Source organism: Lontra canadensis, unplaced genomic scaffold (genome assembly GCF_010015895.1).
Source record: "Lontra canadensis isolate GAN:19392208 unplaced genomic scaffold, GSC_riverotter_1.0 scaffold44, whole genome shotgun sequence".
Classification (NCBI taxonomy): Eukaryota; Metazoa; Chordata; class Mammalia; order Carnivora; family Mustelidae; genus Lontra; species Lontra canadensis.
In genome coordinates this window covers 8,878,358-8,900,813 of record NW_022631038.1, presented here as the reverse complement: position 1 = coordinate 8,900,813, position 22,456 = coordinate 8,878,358, and the positions used below count along the sequence as shown (strand labels likewise).

At 37.6% G+C, this 22,456-nt stretch overlaps 1 protein-coding gene across 2 annotated transcripts in view; it reads right to left on the bottom strand.

Moving 5' to 3' along the window:
- The window catches only part of TMX3 (thioredoxin related transmembrane protein 3), a 42,581-nt gene that overhangs the window by 14,579 nt on the left and 5,546 nt on the right, over positions 1-22,456 (bottom strand). Inside the window, exons 3-9 of one of the 2 annotated variants that reach the window (XM_032872258.1) lie at positions 19,741-19,780; positions 18,434-18,557; positions 10,829-10,874; positions 9,427-9,507; positions 5,983-6,082; positions 5,285-5,362; positions 1,072-1,138 (exon numbers count right to left, since the gene is read on the bottom strand). In XM_032872258.1, the coding sequence (XP_032728149.1) occupies positions 1,072-1,138; positions 5,285-5,362; positions 5,983-6,082; positions 9,427-9,507; positions 10,829-10,874; positions 18,434-18,557; positions 19,741-19,780 (536 nt within the window). Of the gene's footprint in view, positions 1-1,071; positions 1,139-5,284; positions 5,363-5,982; positions 6,083-9,426; positions 9,508-10,828; positions 10,875-18,433; positions 18,558-19,740; positions 19,781-22,456 lie in introns of those variants that run through there. The other variant, XM_032872259.1, reaches the window with a different exon arrangement.

The following is a 22,456-nucleotide window of genomic DNA, read 5'->3' as shown; positions in this document are numbered from 1 at the left end:
CTACAAGTCAGAAAACGAAGGCCTCTCCCATAGCTAAAGGTACTTTTCTTATTCCTCCTGGCCACTCCCGGGAGGCCACATTTGAAACACGGAGAGAAGAGGAGGGGCGGTTTCTTAGCTATGATTACAGAGCAGATTTACATCCACACAGATATGATCACGCTTGTTCCAAAGGTAAACAAAGTGGCTCTCTGGAGTGTTAACAAATTCGTACTAGAACTAGAACAAGAAATCTGAAAGCTGGGGTGCCTGGGTGGCTTAGCTGGTCGAGCAACTGCCTTCAGCCTCAGGTCATGATCCTGGAGTCCTGGGATCGAGTCCCACATCGAGCAGCTCCCTGGCTCAGCAAGAAGCCTGCTTCTCCCTCTCCCACTCCCCCTGCTTGTGTTCCCTCTCTTGCTGTGTCTCTCTCTGTCAGATAAATAAATAAAATCTTAATAAAAAATACTTCAGCGAAGAAAAACATTGTTGAAGCAAGTATGTTAAGATCTTGGTAACGGTCTAACGTGGTTGATGGGTATATACATAGGATTTTACTATTCCAGCAGTGTCTTTATTACGAGGTAGGTTTGTATAACAAAAGTATTTTAAAAATACAGCAAGTGTTTACTTCAGTGAAGAAATGCTGAATAACAGGTGAACGGTTGGTTACTCCTGTCAGGGAGGGACAGATGAAAGCAGGAAAGAACACGTCCTCCAGGGTCCTCACCAGTACTGAAGGGGTTTTATTTCTTCACCTTTTTGTGAGTCTGAAATGTTAGATCTTTTTTTTTAATATGAATAATTTTGAATGTTTTAAAATAATGTACAGAAATGCATGCATAGAGTTCATGTCTCAAAAGGCCAATGACCTGACAAAAAAAGAAAAAAAAAATCACTGAAGGCAGAACCCAGAAAGCACACTATACAGAAAAACCAAAGTGGAAGGGGAAGAAAAATCTGTTATTCAACTAATAGGAAATGTAAGAAGTAGTTGCACCTACCAAATCTTTCATCAACACCTAAGTCCTCTAATAGGGGCAGCATTTTAATTTCAACATGTTTTGTATGAGTTAAAACATTGGAACTTACCATCGTAAACAAAGTAAGTTTCATCTTTGAAAACAAGCACAGCGGGCATCTCCTTCAATGTCACATACTGCAAAAAATCAGATGTGTAAATAACTCTTACCATTAAAAATTTTTTTAGTTGGTAGCTATGATTTCAAAAGGATTGAAAGATACCAGAAAAAAACCACAACAAAACTGTTACAAACAATGAAAAAGACTCCCACAGTCAATCCCAAAGTCACCTAACGACAGTTTTATCTCTATGCAACACCTGGCACAGTGCCCTGTTTGCTACTGAGATTTGCTACTGAGAAAACTGTGGATTGTTCTTAGAGCTGATAAGAGACCAAAGATATCCCGGGAAGTACAGGACAAGACACTCTCTGAGGAAGCTAAAGAGCTGTGGCTAAGGCAACAACCAGCACTGGTAGGTCTGAGTCCTTCCCCACCATTCCCGGGCTGTGTGACCTGGGAGTCCACTGCTGTCCTGGGGAGCTGGCTTCTTCCTCTGTAAGTCAAGGACACCGAGTCTCCACCTCACTGCAGAGTTACTAGCAAAACTAGATGCACTAACACATGTGAGAGCAGGTTTAAGATGTAAATTGGCTTTATAAGTGGGAACTTATAATGGCAACTAATAAAAAGAAATTATTTCAGAGGGTACCTGCCTCTTATACCTGTGCTGTCATTATTTCAAAATACTGACATTATAGTAATCAGTATCCCCCTGGGTAAACCACGTAGAAATAGGACATGGTGTGATAATACTGAAAAGCAGTGACAAATAGTTATCTAATAACTAATAACAATAACTTTAACAATAAAATAAAAACAGAGATGCTGGGGCGCCTGGGTGGCTCAGTGGGTTAAGCCGCTGCCTTCGGCTCAGGTCATGATCTCAGGGTCCTGGGATCGAGCCCCGCGTCGGGCTCTCTGCTCAGCAGGGAGCCTGCTTCCTCCTCTCTCTCTGCCTGCCTCTCTGCCTGCTTTGTGATCTCTCTCTGTCAAATAAATAAATAAAATCTTTAAAAAAAAAAAAAAAAACAAAACAGAGATGCTATCCTGGAATTCCAAAAAAGGGAGAAGGAATACCTCAGGTACTATAGAATGATTTCTTACACAATTACTAAAACATGGTATAGCACCATGCAAATAGCTATCTGGAGGGCAGTGGTGAAGGTCTTTGGTAAGTCTCTGTCATCACGGACACCTGTGCTCATCTGCTCCCGGCAACGCATCCACAGAGGGACTCTGCACGTAGATTATAGCATCCAGCACCCCCTCTTTCAAGGATACCCGCACTTGACCTCACTCTGTAGATGGGAGCCTGCAGCACTGACTTGCACATACTCTGAATCCCCCTCCTTCCTCATATTCCCTTCAACTCATTACCACGGACAACAGTCATCTGTCCACAAGCCATTTTTCTCCATTCGCCTGTAAGTACCCTGAAGTCAGAAACTGCCCTGAGTCATCCTTATATCCCTTTATTATGCTTACTAGGGATTTCATCAATCCTAGACATAAAGCTAAGGAAGCTTTGCATGATCAAACATTAAAATTCAAAATATGGGGGAAATATAAAATTATGGGCCTTGTCCTTATTTGAAAATTCTCTGTGGTGGTAAAATTCCTCATACTACTCTGAAAGAATACTGATTCCCCTAAGCAGACTTTTGCAACCATATACACAAGGGAAAAACAAAAGAGAGAGAGAGAGATGAGAAATACTGGTATTTGCAGGCATAATTCAGGAATGTTTAAGGAAAACTAGTTGAGAGGTCAATAATATTATATAACCACAAGAATGCCCTCACTGCAGATACTGTGTGTGCCTACCCACGCAGAAGTTCTAGGTGCTGGAATTTTGATCTAAAACGTCTGTCACTATACAAGGACTTGGGGGGGGGTGCCATGTGGGGTCAGGGCCTAGAACACAGCATGTCCTCTGGTGCACTCCAAGTAAATTGCTTGAAAACTTCAAGACGAAGGGACGGTGTACATTCTCATGTCTAATACTAAAACGTGGCCCACTGGGCTTGAAGATGAATGGATTAAAAGTTCCTAGGCCTGGGCTGAGAACTAGATTCCATCCATTCTGGGCCTTTACACCACAGTAAGTATTTTAAGACATTCCAGAACACAGATCTTAAGCTTTGAAGGCATCGATTTGAGAATCTAATGGCACATACAGCTCTTCTTCCTTCCTGTCATCTCCTCCCCATCGAAAGTAAATGCATACACATAAAATACTAAAAAATAACTTCTGGGACAAAACTAAGTAAACCTAAAAATGAGTTTAAGCCGACCAGATTTGTCTCAGGTTCTCCCAAGGAAGTGAAAATCATTTCAGACTATATTACACATTTATAAGATAAACATTTATACAACATATTGCAAGAAGCAGTAGACACATACAGTCTTAAAAATATTTAAATATTAAAAAATATTAAACAAAAATTAATCAAGTGTGTAATATGACATACCTTTGTGGGGGGAAAAAAACTGCTTTGTTTTCTGTAACTTACGCCGATTAAAAAGAAAAAGCTTCCCTTGATTTATTTCATGTTTGCTCATAGCCACTGCCTAATTTCTCAGGCCCCCTTCTCAGGGAAAACTTTAATTTCTCAAGTCCCCTTCTCAGGAAGACTTTTCTGAAGAGAAGAGTCCAGACCTGTAACCTACAATTTCTTATCTGCATTCTCCCAGATCACACCAATGAGGTACCTGTCCTTCTCGTAAAACCACTATAACCTCCACGTGGACAAGTGTCACAGTTATTTTCCTCAACTCATCTCAATCACTTTCCAAGTATCTTGCACAATAGACCCTCCTTTTTAAAACATTTGTTTATCTTGGCTTTTCACTCACCTTGTTTTCCTACTCCCCAGCTATTTTCTTCTCATGTCATCCTTTGCAGTCTTTAGGTCCTGGGCCCATTTATTTCCTTAAAAGTTTGCATCCATGTCTAAGAAACTGTTTATACAGCCTGACTGCCAGGCACCTATATCCACCTGAGAATTTGATGCTTCTGCTTGGATGTCTAACTAATATGTTGAACCAAATTTAAATGAACAATTCAAAACTCTTGATCAGTCCTCCATTCCCAAACTCATTTCTTTTGCAATAATCCAAGGTCGTAGATGACACTACCACCGACCCAGCTGCTAAACTAAAGACCTAAGAGTCATCCTTGATTCTGCCCTTCTCCTCCAGGTCAGTGAGCACAAACAATTCTACCTCTAGAAAACAACAATGCTTTTACTTCTCTCCCATTCTTTTACAAACCCCCAAGCTTAAACTCCCCAGATTACTTCAAGAGTTCAGCTGATCTCTGGGTCTATTCTATCCAATTCATTCTGTTCTCAGCAGAGAAATGTCCTTAAAATGAGCATGAGACAAAGTCCTTCACCAACTTCAACCCATCACATGCATGGCCGTGACCTGCAAGGCCTCCACTACTCTCTGCCTATCTCCTATCTATGTCCTTTCTCACTGTATTATAGCACACCGGCCTACTACCTATTTCTCAAATATGCCAGCAGTGTTCTTCTGGGCATTTGTAGTATCTACTCCCTGTTTCTAGTTTATTCTGGACACAGATCTTTGCGAGGCTCCTTCACAGCATATATGGCCCAGTTCAAATATTTTCTTCTCAGACAGACATTTCCGGATCAACCAATCCAAAGCAGCCATCCGACTCCCATGTTCCTACTATCACAATGCTCTTTGCTTTTTTCATAGCAGGTATGTCCTGTTCACATATTTGTTTGCTGGACATGACTATCTCAGGCTGTCGCCTGCAACCCCAGACTCAGTACACTTTCTTTACCCACGAGAACGCGGGCTCTTCCCTCCCACGACCCTGATGTGTTTGCTTCTCACCAACAATCCAGGACTTAACACAGGGCACGGCACATGATTAGATAAGCAGCAGCTGTGCATTAATATACATAAATACATTAATCACTCCATTACTTATAAACCAATTTAACAGTCTGGGCTATCATTTCTTACTACTGCTATTACTCTGAAGAGAAAAAAAGTATCAGTGTAATAAACAGTCCCTAAATGCTGTGAATCCGTGGTATTTGCTTATTAACAATCTAGTACCAGTAGTAAAGAGTTAACACGTTGATTGTTCTACACATATGAGTAAATAAATCTGATAAATAAAATCAAGTAATAATTTAAAAAATGAAATTGATCATTACAGTCCATTTTTAAACATTACCTCAGGAACCACTTCTTCTGAGGCAGAAAAGAAGTATGTATATACAATTAATTCTGAAGCAGCATCTATGTATTTCTCCTGTGAAGATACAAATAGAAAAGAGGTGACTTTTAAATATTAAGATCAGAATTCATTCCTCATTAAACACTCAGAGCAGGTAGTATCATCCTCAGCCCTGTCATCTCAATTTGATGCCTTAAGTGTTTTTATGTGAAAAGATGATGGAATATAAGCAGCAAATGAAATGAACTGTTTCTAAAGTAAAAGACCACCATAACTCAATGCTTTAATACTCCCCTAAATAAATAAGCTTAATTCATATATTTTAATTCAACAGTTACAGGAGAGATCCGTGCATATTTCCACACATATAAACAATTTTCAAAGTTTACGTTCAAACTGCACTCTGCAATCTCAAAGAGCCAAAAATGCTAAAAAGTAACACAAAATCTGAATAACCAGGGCAAGCAACATCTTTTTATTCATTTCTGTTTCACGAAGGCAAACACAACAGGGGACATATAAGCAAGTGTTTTCATTAGAAAAACACTTAGATTGAAATAAAATATTTCCAATAAAAGTGAAATAATTTTAAATTTTTGGGTCAAAGTTTTGGCTATACTGAAAATTAAATTGTAATACATTTAAATGTAATACATTTGTGTTTGGGAATTTAAAAAATAAAATCATTTGATAACCTTCAAAGGTGACTCTCCGCCTACGTAAACAAAAAATACACGATGTCTCTTTTGCACATGTTCAAACATTTGCTGACTTGGAAGTGGCCGAATTAGAGCCCTGTTTGAAAACAAAACAAACAGAAAATAAACTTGCATTTGAAGTAAAGATAATACATAATTTTAAAGTTACAAAGTTTTAATGTTGTATTAACTGAATTTTAAGTAATCACCCAATCCACAAACATCTAATAAAACTTTAGCCCATGACCAAAACTGTACTCACACAATGAAAACAAAGTACCCACAACTTAATCTATCAATTTAAAAAATAAGTTTAAAGTACATCCCTTTAGAGAGTACCATCTTGGCCAATATTGTGATAGGCCAGAACAGAACTATAAGCCATTCAGAGTCCTCAGCCACAAATAAAAGGATCCGCATGAGAATTATTTTTTCCCTTTCATATGATCATTCACACTAACACACTGTGAAATCCTATCCCAGAAAATTATAATGCAATGCTAAGAAGATTTATGTCTATTTAAATGCTAGTTTTAAAATACAGAGGTTAGGGGGCCTGGGTGGCTCAGTGGGTTAAGCCTCTGCCTTTGGCTCAGGTCATGATCTCAGGGTCCTGGAATCGAGTCCTGCATCAGGCTCTCTGCTCAGCAGGGAGCCTCCTTCCTCCTCTCTCTCTGCCTGCCTCTCTGCCTACTTGTGATCTCTCTCTGTCAAATAAATAAAAATCTTTTAAAAAAATATAAAAAAAAATAAAATATAGAGGTTAAAATCTAAATGTTTCATAAGCATGTTATTCTTTTCAGAAAAAATAAAATGGAAAGTGGTAGTCCTAATAATACCTAAGAACCTTATAAAAAGAAAACAAAATTCTACAAAGACTTTTACTATGCAAGCATATTTCAAAGCCAAATACACTGAGAAATAAATTACATCAAAATTTATTATAAAATTTATCACTTGTAAAATGTTACTAAAAAACTAAAAAAGAGGCATGGTTCATACTGTCAGATTTTTCTCCACTAAATTTGGAAAGAATACAGAGTTTGCAAAGGCAAACATATTTTCAAAATGCACTGTTCCTTACGTACATTGCATCACTCCACTCTAGCCTCTATTCTTGTACTTCAGTAATTAACTGCTAAGTGATGCAACCTCAGGACTGAGTAATGAAATTTCATTTGCAACAGAGTCACCTTTAGTTACATCAGTCCCTCACGTAATCCCCTCGTATCATATATCCCTTCATATAAATATAAACTTATCTCACAATTATTCAGAAAGCAAATAAAGAAAATGAAATATACAATCAATGAAAAAATACAGTGAAAATTATATTAATAAGCTTTGCAAACTTGAAAAAAGGTCATTCCTAATTCTGCCTTTCTCTCAAATAATTCAAGACATACATTGCCATGCCACTCAACAAACCCATTGCGATAGTTCAATTTTACTTTAAAGCTATTTAAAGTTATCAATGTATCCTGTCAAACTCACAAGAAAGTGCTTGTACTTCCAAAGTCAACATAGGTTAACTTACCTTGATAAATGTTCTCTTGAATAAGATCCACATAATTGCATTAAATAATCACAAGTACCAACTTTTACACCCCAGCAAGACAGATGTAGATGAAAAAGCAAAATCAACACATTCAAACCAACAGGAAATGTTTATGGAAGAAACTGTCTTCTTAGCAGTAAAATCTCAGAGATCTGTAACTCCCATAAGACTCTGGGTTCTAATTATGTCACATTCTAAGCAATGTGTAGTAATACCTCACATGTGGCATAAAGGAGCAAGTGACAGATCAAGGAAAGTATTTTAGCTGTTATCTAAGAAGATTTTCCAGTATCACAGGCCAGGGATTAAAGCCCAGGTCTAATCAGAACAATGATATTGTGGGGTTTCTTTTAAAAACTCTGGAGTTAAGTAACAAGAAAAATGAGTTGATGTAGAAGCAGTATAAAAGCAAATTTACAGTAAAATAAAAGCTACCATTCACAAGGTTGTTAGAAGTAATCAAATTCTGAAAATATTAAAAATCCACTGGCAGGGGCACCTGGGTGGCTCAGTGGGCTGAGCACCCATCTTCAGCTCAGGTCGTGAGCTCGGGGTCTTGGGACTGAGCCCCATATTGGGCTCCCTGCTCAGTGGGGAGTCTGCTTCTCCCTCTCACACTCTCACTGTTTCTCTCTGTCAAATAAATAAATAAAATCTTTAAAAAAAAAATCCACTGGCAGGGGCACCTAGGTAGCTCAGTGGGCTAAGCATCTGCCTTTAGTTTAGGTCATGATCTCGAGGTCCTGGGATTAAGCCCTACATCAGGCTCCCTGATCGGCGGGGAGCCTGCTTCTCCCTCTCCCTCCGCTCCCCCTGCTTGAGCTCTCAGTCTCTCAAATAAGTAAGTAAAATCTTTAAAAAAAATAAAAAATAAAAAATCTACTGAAGAAAAATTTTTTTCTACAAATGAAGTAAATTGAATACAAGGTTAACAAATATAATACAAATCACAGTCCCTCTTGTTTCTTTAAACATCTCTCCTCATATGCTTCATATGCCTACCTTTTGTCATAAACGAACAGAAAGATGTTATTCAGGTTAAGTCCCTACAAAAATGTGGGTTTAATATGGTCTATTAAAATACATTTAGCTTTAGTTTTCTCTCTTTTTTTAGACAGAGAGTACATGCATAGTGGGGAGGGGCAGAGGGAGGGAAAGAGAATCTTAAACAGGCTCTGGACCTCAGCATGGAGCACACTCAGGGCTTGGTTTCATGATTCAAAGATCGTGACCTGAGCCAAAATCAAGAGGCGGATGCTTAACTGACTGTGCCACCCAGGTGGCCCAAAATTACATTTAACTTTAAGGTATTAGTATCTTTAAAAAAAATAATAATATATTAAATTTAGTTACTATATAGTATATTACTAGCTTTAGGAGTAGAATTTACTGATTTATCAGTTGAATGTAACACCCAGGGCTCATCACATCCAGTGTCCTCTTTAATGCCCATCCCCCAGGTCCCCCATCCCCCCATCCACCTCCCCTCCAGCAACCCTTAGTTTGTTTCCTACAGTTAAGAGTCTCTTGTGGTTTGTCTCCCTCTCTTGTTTTTATCTTTTTTCTTCTCTTCTCATTTGTTCATCTGTTTTATTTCTTAAATTCCAGACATGAGTGAAAATGGTGTGTCTTTCTCTGACTGACTTCTATCACTTAATATGAAATTTCCAGTTCCATCCATGTGGTTCCAAATGGCAAGATTTCATTCTTTTTAATGGCTGGTTAACATGCAATTGCATATATATATATATATACCACTTCTTCTTTACCAATTCATTTGTTGATGGACATCTGGGCTCTTTCCATATTTTGGCTACTGAGGATATTGCTGCTATAAAATATTAGTAATCATATAGTGAAAGCCTTTCCTAATAAAAACTTACCCAGACACTCTGTGAGCAAACTCAATAATATCATCTTTAGTTCGTGGTCCTCTATAATTATATGCCAAGTCCCCCTTTAATCTTAAAAAGAAAAAAAAAAAGGACAGAAGTTTAGATTATTTCAACTGTTTTAATAGTTAACACTAATCACTACTGTTATGGTAAATTACAGTATATAAAATAGTAAATGCAGAGTTGTTTCAGAAATACCATAATCATGTGAAATACAGTAGACAACTGGCTACAGGGGACCAACAATTCAAAATATAAAGAAAAATCTATATTTTTTTGAAATTACATGAAAATAGTTCATTTTATATCTAAGAGTTGCACTGTGTATGCTTCTGAAAAGTGCATAATCTATACATTCATGGTCAAGAGCTTGTAAAAGCAACATAGTTCTCACTATTTTCTCTAGTTTAAAAAATGACAGGGAATTAATAGTATTTTGGTAGAGGTAAACAAATTTTAAGCAACACAGCATCACAGGAACTTGAAAGATGCTCCAAGATTATAGAGATAAACAAGGAGTGAAACACCTATCCTATAAAATTAAGACAATTTTCCAAAAGCCTGTCAATGATGTGTCCAGCTGAGATTTAAAAAAAAAAAAAAGTGAAAACACAATACAACATTTATAATCAAACAAAAAAGAACAGAAAGGATAATTTACTTAACACAAGTAAAAGAGGTTTAACATTTTTTGAAAGCAGGGCAAGGAGGGAAGTCAACACAAAACTCAAGAAATAAAAAATTAAAATTAGTCAAATTTTGAAATCTGAGATTTTAAAACACTGAAAAATAACTTACCTAATGATAAAAATAAGTTTCCAAATATTCCTCAACTCGCATATTACCAAAATAAGATGAAACTCAAGAGAAAATTCAATAAAATTATGATTATGAAATAAATCCCTTAGAATTAGTACACCATTTCTCCCAATTTATATACACTTTACATTAGACTTTGCCAACACTTACAGATTAGAATTAAATTAAATTAAATTCTTTCTTCTCTAATGAAGTAAGTCTATTTCCATTATAGAAAAGTAACATCTGTTAGGAGACAGGAGTCACGTGCTACAGCAGAATATACCCTTGAGCTCCTCAGGGTGAAACACCTTTCAGACTATACAGCTGTGCGTCTCGTCCTGCAGGAGGCGGCCCCGCAGCAAACGCTCAGCGCGCACTCAGTGACTCAGCCGCCAACAACACACTCACTTAAATACCGAGAAAAGCAGGAAAATGCAGTCCCTCTGCTCTGCTCACATACTGCACCTAGAAAGAATCACTGAACCCGAATCTTCAATCCTCCACGGATGCTACTAGAAATTAATGTAATAAAACGTAAGCAGAGTGAACTAATAAAAATACACATATAAACATACAACACTCAACTTACAGCTTAATTGTTGGATAACCTCGAACTCCAAACTCTGAAGCAATGCCTTGATAAGAAAAAGAATAAATAATTCTAAATTTTTTTTTAAATGAGAAACTAGGTAGTAAATGAGCCTTTTACTTATATATATGTATTTATACAAACCCATAAAATTGTGTTGTTTTCAAGTCTTAAAAAAGAATATAAGTTCACATACAAAAAAGAAAAAACATGACATTCTCATACAAAACAATTACTTAATTCTCCAACCCATGGCCACACAAAACACTATGACAAATTAAGAATAACTGCTAAAAGAATAGTTAAAATTTTATCTCTGAGGTACTTTTTTTAAAGATTCTTTTAAAAGATGTTCTTGTTAAAGATATTTTTGTTAAAAAAATATATATAAAGTCTCACTTGTCATTTGATTTCATCTTCTAGGACAAATATTTTTTTCTATGTCTCATTGGTTCCTTGCAAAAATAAAAAACAAACAAACAAACAAACAAACAAAGCCCATCCTTTCCTTTAGTGTTTTCTGAGACTTAAAAGAACGGCACTGTATTTTAATTAAAAAAAAATAAATTGTATTTGCAAAATTACTTAACTTCTGCAGACAATACATGATCTAAAAGCAACTTTATCTACTTGTTTTAGAAGTTTCTGCTTTTGTAATAACCCAGAATAATTCTAGTTATTTTCAAAGATTATTCTGAAGTCATCACATTATTAAAATGGAATACAGTTGCTACGATGGCATCTTTTTTGAGGGAAAGAAGAAACAAAAACAATCAAATAGAGAATTAGGACTTTAAGAGGTACAGAAATCACTACTGCAAATTAATACCGTCCTACTTTACAGATTCAAGACAACCAGAACAAAGAAATGAAACCATCTTAATTAAGAGACAATATACAATATATTTACACATATACCAGTTTAAATAAAATATAATGTATTTATTCATATGATCTCTCCCTTTGTTAATTTTACTTATTTCGAGGACATTTAACTGTGGTTGGGAATAAGGACACTACTGTATATGAGTTCTGGTTTATCAATCACTTTAGTCACCATTACCCTGGTTTCTTAGCACCACCCACCACCTCCACCCAAGAATGACGACGAAGTGAATTTGTGGCCAAATAATAGTCAAAATCTCTCAGCCTTCCTTTGTTATCAAAAGAGTTTCTCCCTTAAACTTATAGAGAAAGGTGACTGGAAGGTTTTGGACAGTGATCAACATTGGTTTTTCTTAGAAGCAACACAAACAGCAAAGGGAACAAAAATAACATAGGTTTTGGAGATACAGATCCTGCCTCTGAATAGCTATGTGAAATTAAGCCAATTACGTATTTATTTGTGCCATCACTAATGTAGGATTTAACTGTCAAACAGAGTCTAATTGAACACTGTGGTTATGGAGATTGACTTCTGAGTAAAACTATGAAAATGATTTGGGGGGATAATGTGAGTAAAAGATGTTCTTAATCCCCCCCCTTCCCAAATTAAGGAGGCTGGAAAACATCAGCCCTTAATTACCTTAAACTAAGATAATACAATTGACTGAGTGGGCGGAGTGGGTATACCCACCTATCAATTCTTTAATTTACTGTAAAGTTTTTTTCATAAACAAATAAAGAAAATATGCAGTCAGTAAGAAAATACAATGGTGGTTCTCAAAACAGGTTTCAGAGAAAAAAAACCCCAGCTCCACATTTCACCCTATCACATTTCCCTGGTCTCAGCATATCTGTAAGATGGAGATATGCCACCCACTCTACTATGCCTTGACTCTGAGCATTAAACTCCATTTTTGATAGAATTTCAACTGGCAGTGACTCCTAAAACCTTAAACTCAGGCTTCCCTAGGAAAACAATTTATATATATATCACGCAAGGAAAGCATGGGTTATAGACGTAAAATGATATAGGTTAGGATTCCAACTTCTCATTTATCATCTAGGCAGCTCTCGTCCTTCTCAGGACAGCAGTCATCTTCTTCAGCTTATGGGTGGGATTTTGAAATGAGAAAACATGTGGAAAAGAATCTAAGAGAGAGCTTGGCACACAGAGATCCTGAAATGATAGGTCCAATTCCTTTCTATTTCGGATCCTGATCTCACTGTTAAGTGATTAACTGCAGACACATCAGTGTATATATAATAACTATCATATAAAAAATATCTTATAGTTGACTTTAGTAGACCTTCTACTATACCTCCAGATAATTCTGTGAATAGGAGAAGAATACTAATATCACTTTTCAGGTAAAGAAATTGATATTTAGACTTGGTAACTTGTTTGAATGCAAGCACTGATTAGGTAGCAGGACTATGAATGAAGCTTAAGTCTGAGTTTAACTTTTGTTCTTTATTTTTTCATATTAGAGAACAATGGTTTGCATAGAAACCTGAGATTAATTCCTTCACAAAGTCAAGAATTCATTTGTAACATGAATAACTTCTCTGAAATTTTATACTTTTAAATGTCATAAAATGAGGTTAAACATGAAGCCTCCTATTTCCTGTTTTCTCCTTGAAATAACAACTTGATAGTAGAGCTAGGCTTGGAAGTGAATCATGATGATTTCAGACTCTGGTTCTAATTCTGCCTCTAACTTTGGTGTTTGAAATTATTTAGTCATTTCATTGCTAACGACCTGCTGTTACTTCATCTACACAATGGGCAGGGGAAGAAGGGAGGAGCTGTAATTAATGTGAAATCCTTTTCAGCTCAAAATACTATTTTTCTTAGTATTTATTGAGTGTTACTATGTATCTAATATGAAGAGGATATAAAATACAGCAGTTCTCAATTGGGGGAAATCTGCCCTCCAGGAGACCCTGGGCAATGTCTAGAGACACTTTTGGTTGCAGTAACTTAGGGGGACAATGGGATGGGGAGAAGGGTGTTACTGGTATCTAGTGGGTGGAGATCAGGGATATTGCTAAATAGCTTACAATGCACAGCAACCCTTCCCCTCAAACAAAGAATTACTTGGCCCAAAATATCCTTAGTGCCAAGACTTAGCAACCCTTAAATGGAATCACTGACCAAAAAGTTCTTATAATTTAGAAAGAAAGGTAAAACTAATTTGACAATATAATCTATAAACACGAAATTAGAATGTTATTGGCCAAATGTCATTCCAAGTTTACACATCAACAAGAAGCAAATTATAAACTTTAACATAAAGTAAGTATCACACTGACGTTGAGGAAAAAACACAATTTCAGTGGCTTCAAAACAGAAATCAGTATACCATTACAGGTAGCATCATAACATATTTTACAAATGTGAAACAATTCTAGTACTTGATTTTGGAAGGGATTATGTACAGAAAAAGAGGCTAAAATATCTACCTTTATATAGTGTTTTTTAATGTTGATTACAGCATTATCAGTTAAAACCATGCATCAAGAAAATTCTGATACAATTCCAAATACACAGGGCAAGATATTTCATGATAGTTCAAATTTCTCTAGTTCAAGAATTCTGTACAGAGATGCACTGGACTGAGAGTGGTGCCATGTGCTTCCAATCTCTGCACTTACACGCCTGAGAAATAAGCTATCCTCAAATACTCCTACGGCATTTTTTTATACTTGATCATTGAATAATCCTATCCTACCCAAAGCCCAATACTATAAATCTATAAATAACTAGCCATCAGAATAATACTTTACTCCATGGTTCTCTAATTCAAACGTGCAGCAGAATTACCTGAAGTCCACTTTAAAAATACAGATTCTCATGACCCAGTCTCAAAGACTGTCATTGGGTAGGGCTGATGTCGGTCTCCAGAGTCTAAATTTACACTGAGCAGCCCAGGTAATCCTAATGCAGGTGGTCTGCAGACCAAATGCTGAGATACACTAATGCTGGAAATGCCTGAAAAGTGACCTAGGGAGATGGATGAAATACATAGGAAACAGCCAACCCTTCAGTATTTACAGTTAGACATAGAATAATGTTGACAGCTAGTCTGGAAAAAAAATTCAATTTCTTTACCTGTTTCTACTAAAATGCTTATAGTGGAGCTGCCTTGAGGTATTAAAGGAAACTAAGAATTATATGCTCCCCCCAAAAAAATTATATGCCGCAAATCTATTCGTACAATCTCTAGACACTAGTTTTTAAATACACCTTAAAAAAAAAATACTAGGAAGATAGTATTTTCTCCATGAGCACATAAAACATCTTGATTCTACAGTAAAGTAGAAAATGCATCCATCGCTGACCTCAAACATTAAGTAACATAACAATTTACTTATGTTTGTTATTGTCTCTCCCCTCTAGAATACCATCTCCATGAGAGTAGAGATTGTTGTCTGTTTTGGTCACTGATGCATCATTGATGCCTAGAATGTGCCTGGTACGTCCTGGCATACAGTTAAGGGTTCTTGAAATATTCACTGAATGAATATTGACTCTACAGTGATTTTTGAATAGGCTACGTTTGTATGATGCAAGTAGTCATAAGGATTTACAAGCAAGCATTACCATGGGAAAGGGGTGGAGGGTTCAGCATTGCACATCCAAGAAGTAAAGGACATAAAGTATAGGAAACATCCATCACAATCTTGGCAGAGATAACCCTCATGTACCAGCTCCCCTTCCCTTTTCCCAAAGCTAGATGGTTTGCTTGAGATAATGTGCTCTGCATGCTCTACAGACATTTCTTCCTCCTATTAACTCAACGTAATATATAATACGATGCTAAATGAACAGATCTGTAAGTCACATATCAGAGGCAAAAATTTAAACCTCTTAATGGATTATGAATAACGGGATGAAAAAAGTCTCATCGTAAAGTACCTATAACGCTACAAACCATATATGAAGTCTTAACAGCTCTAAGAACATTGCACTTTAATCACAGCATTTAAAACGTTTCCTTTTCTAAGCTCCTGAGAAGTCTTAGCTATTTTTGCCCTAAACATAGTGTCACTTAATAGTGACACACACAGGCACATACTGAAGAGTAAGCTAATGAATTAGGTACTATAAAAAGACTAAGTGTAAACAGTTATTAGCACTGTAGCATCACAGGAGTAGTTACCATTGAGGTTTTTACTGATTTGTAGGTACTATTTTTTCATTGATTATCTGTCTTTATATACCCACACTCCTTTATACATTATTCTACTTTATGACTCTGTTAAATGATTCAAATGATCACAAGAATTCGTTATGTTTGAGACTTTATTCTACCTGTTGGTCTGTTCGTATTTTTCCTTCTATTAGACTAAGCATTTCCTGGACCAGATGGATTTGTTTTGGTCTTCCTTTAATCTCTAGAGACTAACACACTAGCTAGTAAACACACTTGAGTGAATACGACTGACAACGTGAATGAACACAGGCACACACAGCTCTAATCAAACAAGACTGACGGACACAAGATAGCCTAGACACAAGAACTTACTTTCAGGAGCAATGGGTGAAACCAGTCATTTCTCAAACACTGTTAAAAAGCTTAATTCTAGAAATCAGTCTCTGTCTACAGTAATTCCTGCTATCGCTCTGGTCTCCTCTCAAAGTTTTAACAACTTACTTGTTTGACTATAATTCCATCCCTCACACCTAATTGCTCTCTAGTTCCCTGTTCCCGAACATCAGGAAGCCAAATCCCATAAATTCACAGCAGCTGCTAACATGGAAACACACAGAAAATGAATTATTCTTTTCCATATAACCAGCAGTTGTGTAGTTCAGCAACTACGCTAAGAATCATGTCCTACTACTTTTGATTGCTCTTCTTTACAGGACAGAGCCAGACTATCACATCTGTGATTTCATCCTTGAAGATGTCTGTGAGGATTACTGTGTCCCCTTTCACTCCACTGTCATTACTAAGCCTGGGCTTCCAGCATCTTTTTGTAGAGCACCAAGATGCATACAAAAATGGACTTATATGATTTTCTTGACTAAATGCTTTTCTTTTGTACTGTACATGTTGCTGCCAAAAACATTTTTATCAAGTCAACTGCTTCTCAAAAATGCCCATTACCTCTCAATTGACAACTGATAAAATCTTTAACACCATGACGTGACAGACCCCTAAAATCTGGTCTTATATGTTGTCTTATGTGCGCTAAGCACTCCGCAAGGAATTCTGCATGCAAAATGCTAATACAATCCTCCCAACCTTCAGGATTAGTACTCTCTCACTTACAGACACAGAAACTAAAATTGAAAGGTTAAGGCCTTCCCCAAAGACCCAGAAGTAGCACTAGGGAGATATGGGATTAAAACATAAGCCTGTCCTGGGAGCCTGGGTGGCTCTGTCTGTTAAACATCTGCCTTTGGCTCAGGTCATGATCCCAGAGTCCTGGGATCGAGTCCTACACTGGGCTCCTTGCTCAGCAGGAAGCCTGCTTCTACTTCTGCCTGCTGCCCCCAATGCTTGTGCGTGCAATCTCCCTCTGTCTCTCTGACATATCAATAAACCTTTAAAAAAACAAAACAAAACAAAAAACCAAAACCAAACCAACAAACAAAAACATAGGCCTGTCCTTTTCCAAAGCTGTATCCTGAGTATAATCCTGATTTCCTAAAAAGAAATGTGCATTACATAATTCCACTTGCTTCACTGATTAAAGGAAAAGGGAAGCTACATGTATTGAATACTATAAGGGACTTGACATGTGCTATATCATTTAATTTCAAAAAAACCAATGAAAGACACAGGACAATTAAATATTTACCAATGTAGACATCAAAGCTTAGAGATGTTAAGAAACTCTCCCCATTTTACATGGCAAAAGTAGCAGGCAGAAGCAGGATTTGAATTCAGGTCTGCTTTCTGAAGCCATGCTCTTTCCAAATTTCTATGATACTTCATACTTCTCTAAACTTAAATTCTTCTTTTCTCAAATCCTTTAAGATAGGCATTGGTGAACTTGTCTGTAAAAGGTCAGATAACAAATATCTTAGGCACTGTGGGGCAGAACCTCTATTGAAACTCCTCAACTCCTCTAGTGGAACACGAAAATAGGCAAAGACAACAGTAAACAAATGAATGTGACACTGTTCCAATACAGCCCCTCTTACAAAAATGGGCAGTGGGCCAGTTTCTGTCCAAAGGTGGTTTGCCAACCTCCGCTTTAGGATGTCCTATTCTCTCGTACATACTTATTAAGCTCATTTTCAACAGTTAAGATTGTGCTGTAATATTCTCTCTAATGTGAATACTATCCTGATCCTCCCTTGTATTTTTTCTACCTCATCTCATCTTATAGGTCTCTATCTCCTCCTCTCCCACATCATCTATGGCTACTCAGACAACTCTCCTTCTGAATTCACACAGCAACATCCACAGATTGACACTCAAATTTCTCTAGCTGCGTCAGGTAAACAGTCTCTCAAGGGGGCTCAAAGTAGAAACAGTGGCTTATACATACATGTCAGGCAGAAGAGTAATATACACTACATATTACACGTTTGATGGCTAAATCACTTAACTCATAAAATATACAATCTTTAATTATTAAGATAACCTTAATTTACCTGAGCAAAAACTAAGTATTTCTTCCTCCTACCTTGAATACTGCTTCACGTTCAGTACACCTTTTCACTATGAGAACAGTAAAATAATAAACTGAGCAAATGCTTACTGGAATAGGAGGTAGCATCCATCTTTCCAACTTTAACTGGAGAACCAATATTTTTCATCTCAAGACCAACTTCATTCCAAATCGGTTCCAGTTTTTTACAATGGCCACACCATGGTGCATAAAACTTGTTGGGGGAAAAAGAAAAGACAACCACTGAAATGTTGTGCTATTGCGTATATCAATTTTAATTTTTAAAGAATCTCTTTGACTAAGTGATCTGATGAAGAGTTCATTTTAGACAAAAAGTCTAAATATAATTTCTATAGTAGTTACATAATAAAAGGCAAAACATACACACGAATCTAATTAGTTTAACGCCTAGCATATACCTCAACGCTGATATTACCTTAAGTTCATTTAAAATGACTACTTATTCCTATTTAAAACAGAAAACTTACAGTAAAAACATCTTTGTCCAAAGCCAGTCTGTGTCATATATAAGATGAATACACGTACATCACACACACCTCCCTTAAGTGTTCACGACGAACACTGGTCTATTTCTGTTATGAAAATCCCAACACCATAGGTACCTTTGCTACTTTAAGCGTAACTACTAGCAAGGGATGGGAAATCACTAAGATGACTGGCTTGGCAAAGGGACAAGGTTGATTAATCTAAAATCACAGTTCCTTTTTCTTCAGGATCACCAGAGGGCTGAGGTAAAAACAGGTTCCTCCAGTTAAATGGTATAACAAACCACGTCTTATACTTTCATGAAATAAGATTTACCCACTTTCGACATTATAGAAATGTTCAAACATGCACAAAAGAAGAGAGGAAAAATTAAACAATGGACTCTCACACCCCATCGCTTTACTTCAGCATCTGTCAACTTTGCTGCTCTCATTCTCTCTCCTTTGCTGCCACTCTACTACATTTTTACTGGGGCAAATTAAAATCCCAAACATTCTAAACTTGAAAGTGAAAAAAGTAAGATGAAAATCTGATTTTGTTCCCCATTACGATGAAAATAAGATTTTTACTGTCAAGTGATAATAACCTAAACAATTTCTTGCATAATAGAAAAAAAGAAGAGTGTATTTTGTAGTAAAATCATACCACAATCTCCCTCAGACATAATTCATACGTCAACCTCTTCAGAATTTCAGCAAAAACAGGTTCCCTTGCCAGGAACCTTAAGGCTCTGACGTTCATTTTAATATAATAATCTACATAATACTATGTGACAAAAACTGGGTAATATACATAAACACTAACTATATATTACCCTATCTATGTGGAGGAGAATAGAAAATCATACTTAAAATGGCAGGGGTAATTAGTACAAAAATTTACATACTCACATCTACAAGCCAAATGTCATCTTTCCGATTGTCTTTAAACCTAAAAAACAAACATGAGAAAACAAATCTCCGATTGCATGTTTGTTTCTACTTTACAATACATAGGGCTGATAAACTGATAAATACTGGAGCATAGAAGGAATTCTTCCAAGTTTTTATGTAAAATTTTTACTAAGCAACCTCTAAATCTTATCCATTAATCATCTTTTATTTCTTCTAATTTTTTAAGATTTTATTTATTTGACAGAGAGAGTGAGAGAGCACAAGCAAGGGGAGTAGTACAAGGAGAGGGAGAGGCAGGCTCCCCGCTGAGCAGGGAACCTGATGTGGGGCTCGACTGGGATCATGACCTGAGCCGAAGGCAGATGCTAAACCATCTGAGCCACCCAGGTGCCCCCATTAAACATCTTTTAAAAAGCACAGAACTGATCATCAGGAGTACAAAATAATAATAATAACAACAACAACAACAACAACAAAAATTGGAGCACCTGGGTGGCTCAGTCTGTTAAGCATCTGCCTTCAGCTCAGGTCCTGATCCCAGAGTCCTGCGATTGAGCCCCGAGTCAAGCTTCCTGCTTGGTGGGGAAGTCTGCTTCTCCCTCTCCCCCTGTAGCTCCCCCTACTCATGCTCACTCTCCCTCTCAAATAAAATCTTAAAAAAATAAATAAAAAAAAATTAAGTGGGACTTGGTAGAAACACAGACACAAGCCTCAGCTCCTGGCCCCTCTACTCCATTTACTCTTAGGCATTACAGCGAGCATAGCTAAACTGAGACTGCTGTCCTTAACAAGGTCTGCTTCCAAGACTGGCCCTTAGTTGGCATCCGGGAACTTGAATTTCAGGAGGATTTCCACATTTCCTGATAAGATAGCTCACTGTTCCAACGCTGTGCAAACAAAGTAGTTTTATGATGAACATCTGCTTTCCTTCCAAGAGTCTGAAATTTTGGTACAGACTAGGCAGGAAGGTCCTAACATGACCACCCCCCAATAAGAATCCCTAAGCACTGAGTCTCTAATGAGCTACCTTGGTAGAGAACCTTTCACACATGTGGTGGTAGCTCCTGATGGAGGAATAAGCACATCCCGTGTGAGTCCACTGGGAGAGGACTCTCGGAACTTGTTCCTGGTTTCCTCTGGAATTTACTGCACAATGGCTCTTCCCGTTGTTGGTTTTGCTTGGTGCCCCTTCACGGCAATAAACCGTAACTGTGACTTCCACGATAGGCTGAGTCCCCTGAGTGCTCCTGGTCAATAACCAAGCCTGGGGGTGCTTTTGGGGACCCCCAGACACAAGGGCCTGCAGTTAAAGAGTTCCCCTAACACAGCTGTGATCATCTGATCGTGTTACTCTTATTTGAGACTTTTTAGGTACCCTTCCATCACCTACAAAAAGTAGTATATGTTGCTACACGTTCTCATGTGCTGGCTCCACTCAAATATAAGCATCACGTGATTTCCAATCAACCCACAGTATTTATCACAGCTAAATTCACAGTGTTAATCTGACTTTATATATTTTTTACGTTCACACCCTATCCAGCTAAAAGCATTTCTCACTCCATAATGCCTTCCTGAATTCCTCGCAGCTAGAAACAATCTCTCCATATTGTCTTTAATCCTCTTTAGGATTCTTATCAATTTCCATACGTTTTTACATATTATCCAACCATAAATATGCTTGTTTCATCTTTTAGTACCTTGCACAGAGATCTATATCTAATTTATACTGAATGAATGACAAAAGTTCTTTGTGGGGATATTTTAGGAAGATCCTTGAACCTACAGTTAAGACAAAGAGAACACCTGTCCATTATCTGAGTTCTTCAGTCCAACGGCGCTCACATCTCTCCAGATGTGACATAGTTTGTCCTGCACCATGGGCAAGGATAGCACCCTCAGTCAATCCCCCAGGTTGGTAAACCCAGATCTTCTGCCTCTGCTCCTCTCACGCTTAATAAAAAGTTCCATTGTATACACAATGGAACTACTCAGGCAAAGCAATACAGCCACTGGGAGCAAGTTGCTGAACTAGACACCTCTCATTGATGGTCACTGTTCTTGAGGCAAACACTCATACTCACCCCGGGGGGAGAATGCAGGACGTTACGGTCTCCCAGTCCCTAATGTTTAATAGCCATTTTCATCTCCCACTGATCTGAGTATTCGGGAAGGAGTTGGCATGGAAGTCCTTTATACATTGGAAGTCCCCAACAAAGACTGTAGAGTGAATAACTGTCAAACTGAAGGAAGGGGACAAACAACCGGACAAAGTACCTGACTGGGGAACTGCTGCATTGAGACCCAGGCCTAGATGTGTAGACCAGGCTGGGGAATCTTGTCCCCTCCCATTCGTCAAGCCCATACTTCAGATATTCATTAAAACACTCAAGCAGCCTTGTGGATTAGGGGAGATATGGCGTTCAGAGAGTCTGTTGTACACCCAGGACCGGGCCAACTGCTGGGTAGCTTGAGCATAAATTCCACGGCTGTTATCAGAAGCAGTGTTCTCAGGGAAACTGAAGAAGGAAAAAATGTGGTCTTGCAGGGTCTGGAGAGTGTGGCTGGGGTCCATGGAACGCATGCAAATGGCTAGGTGAAACTCAAAGAACCTGTCAACTGATACTGGGACACGATGGATGGCACAAGGAGCCCAACCTGTTCTATCTGCCAAGAATGCCTAGCCCACTCACTTGAAGGAAACCATCTGGGG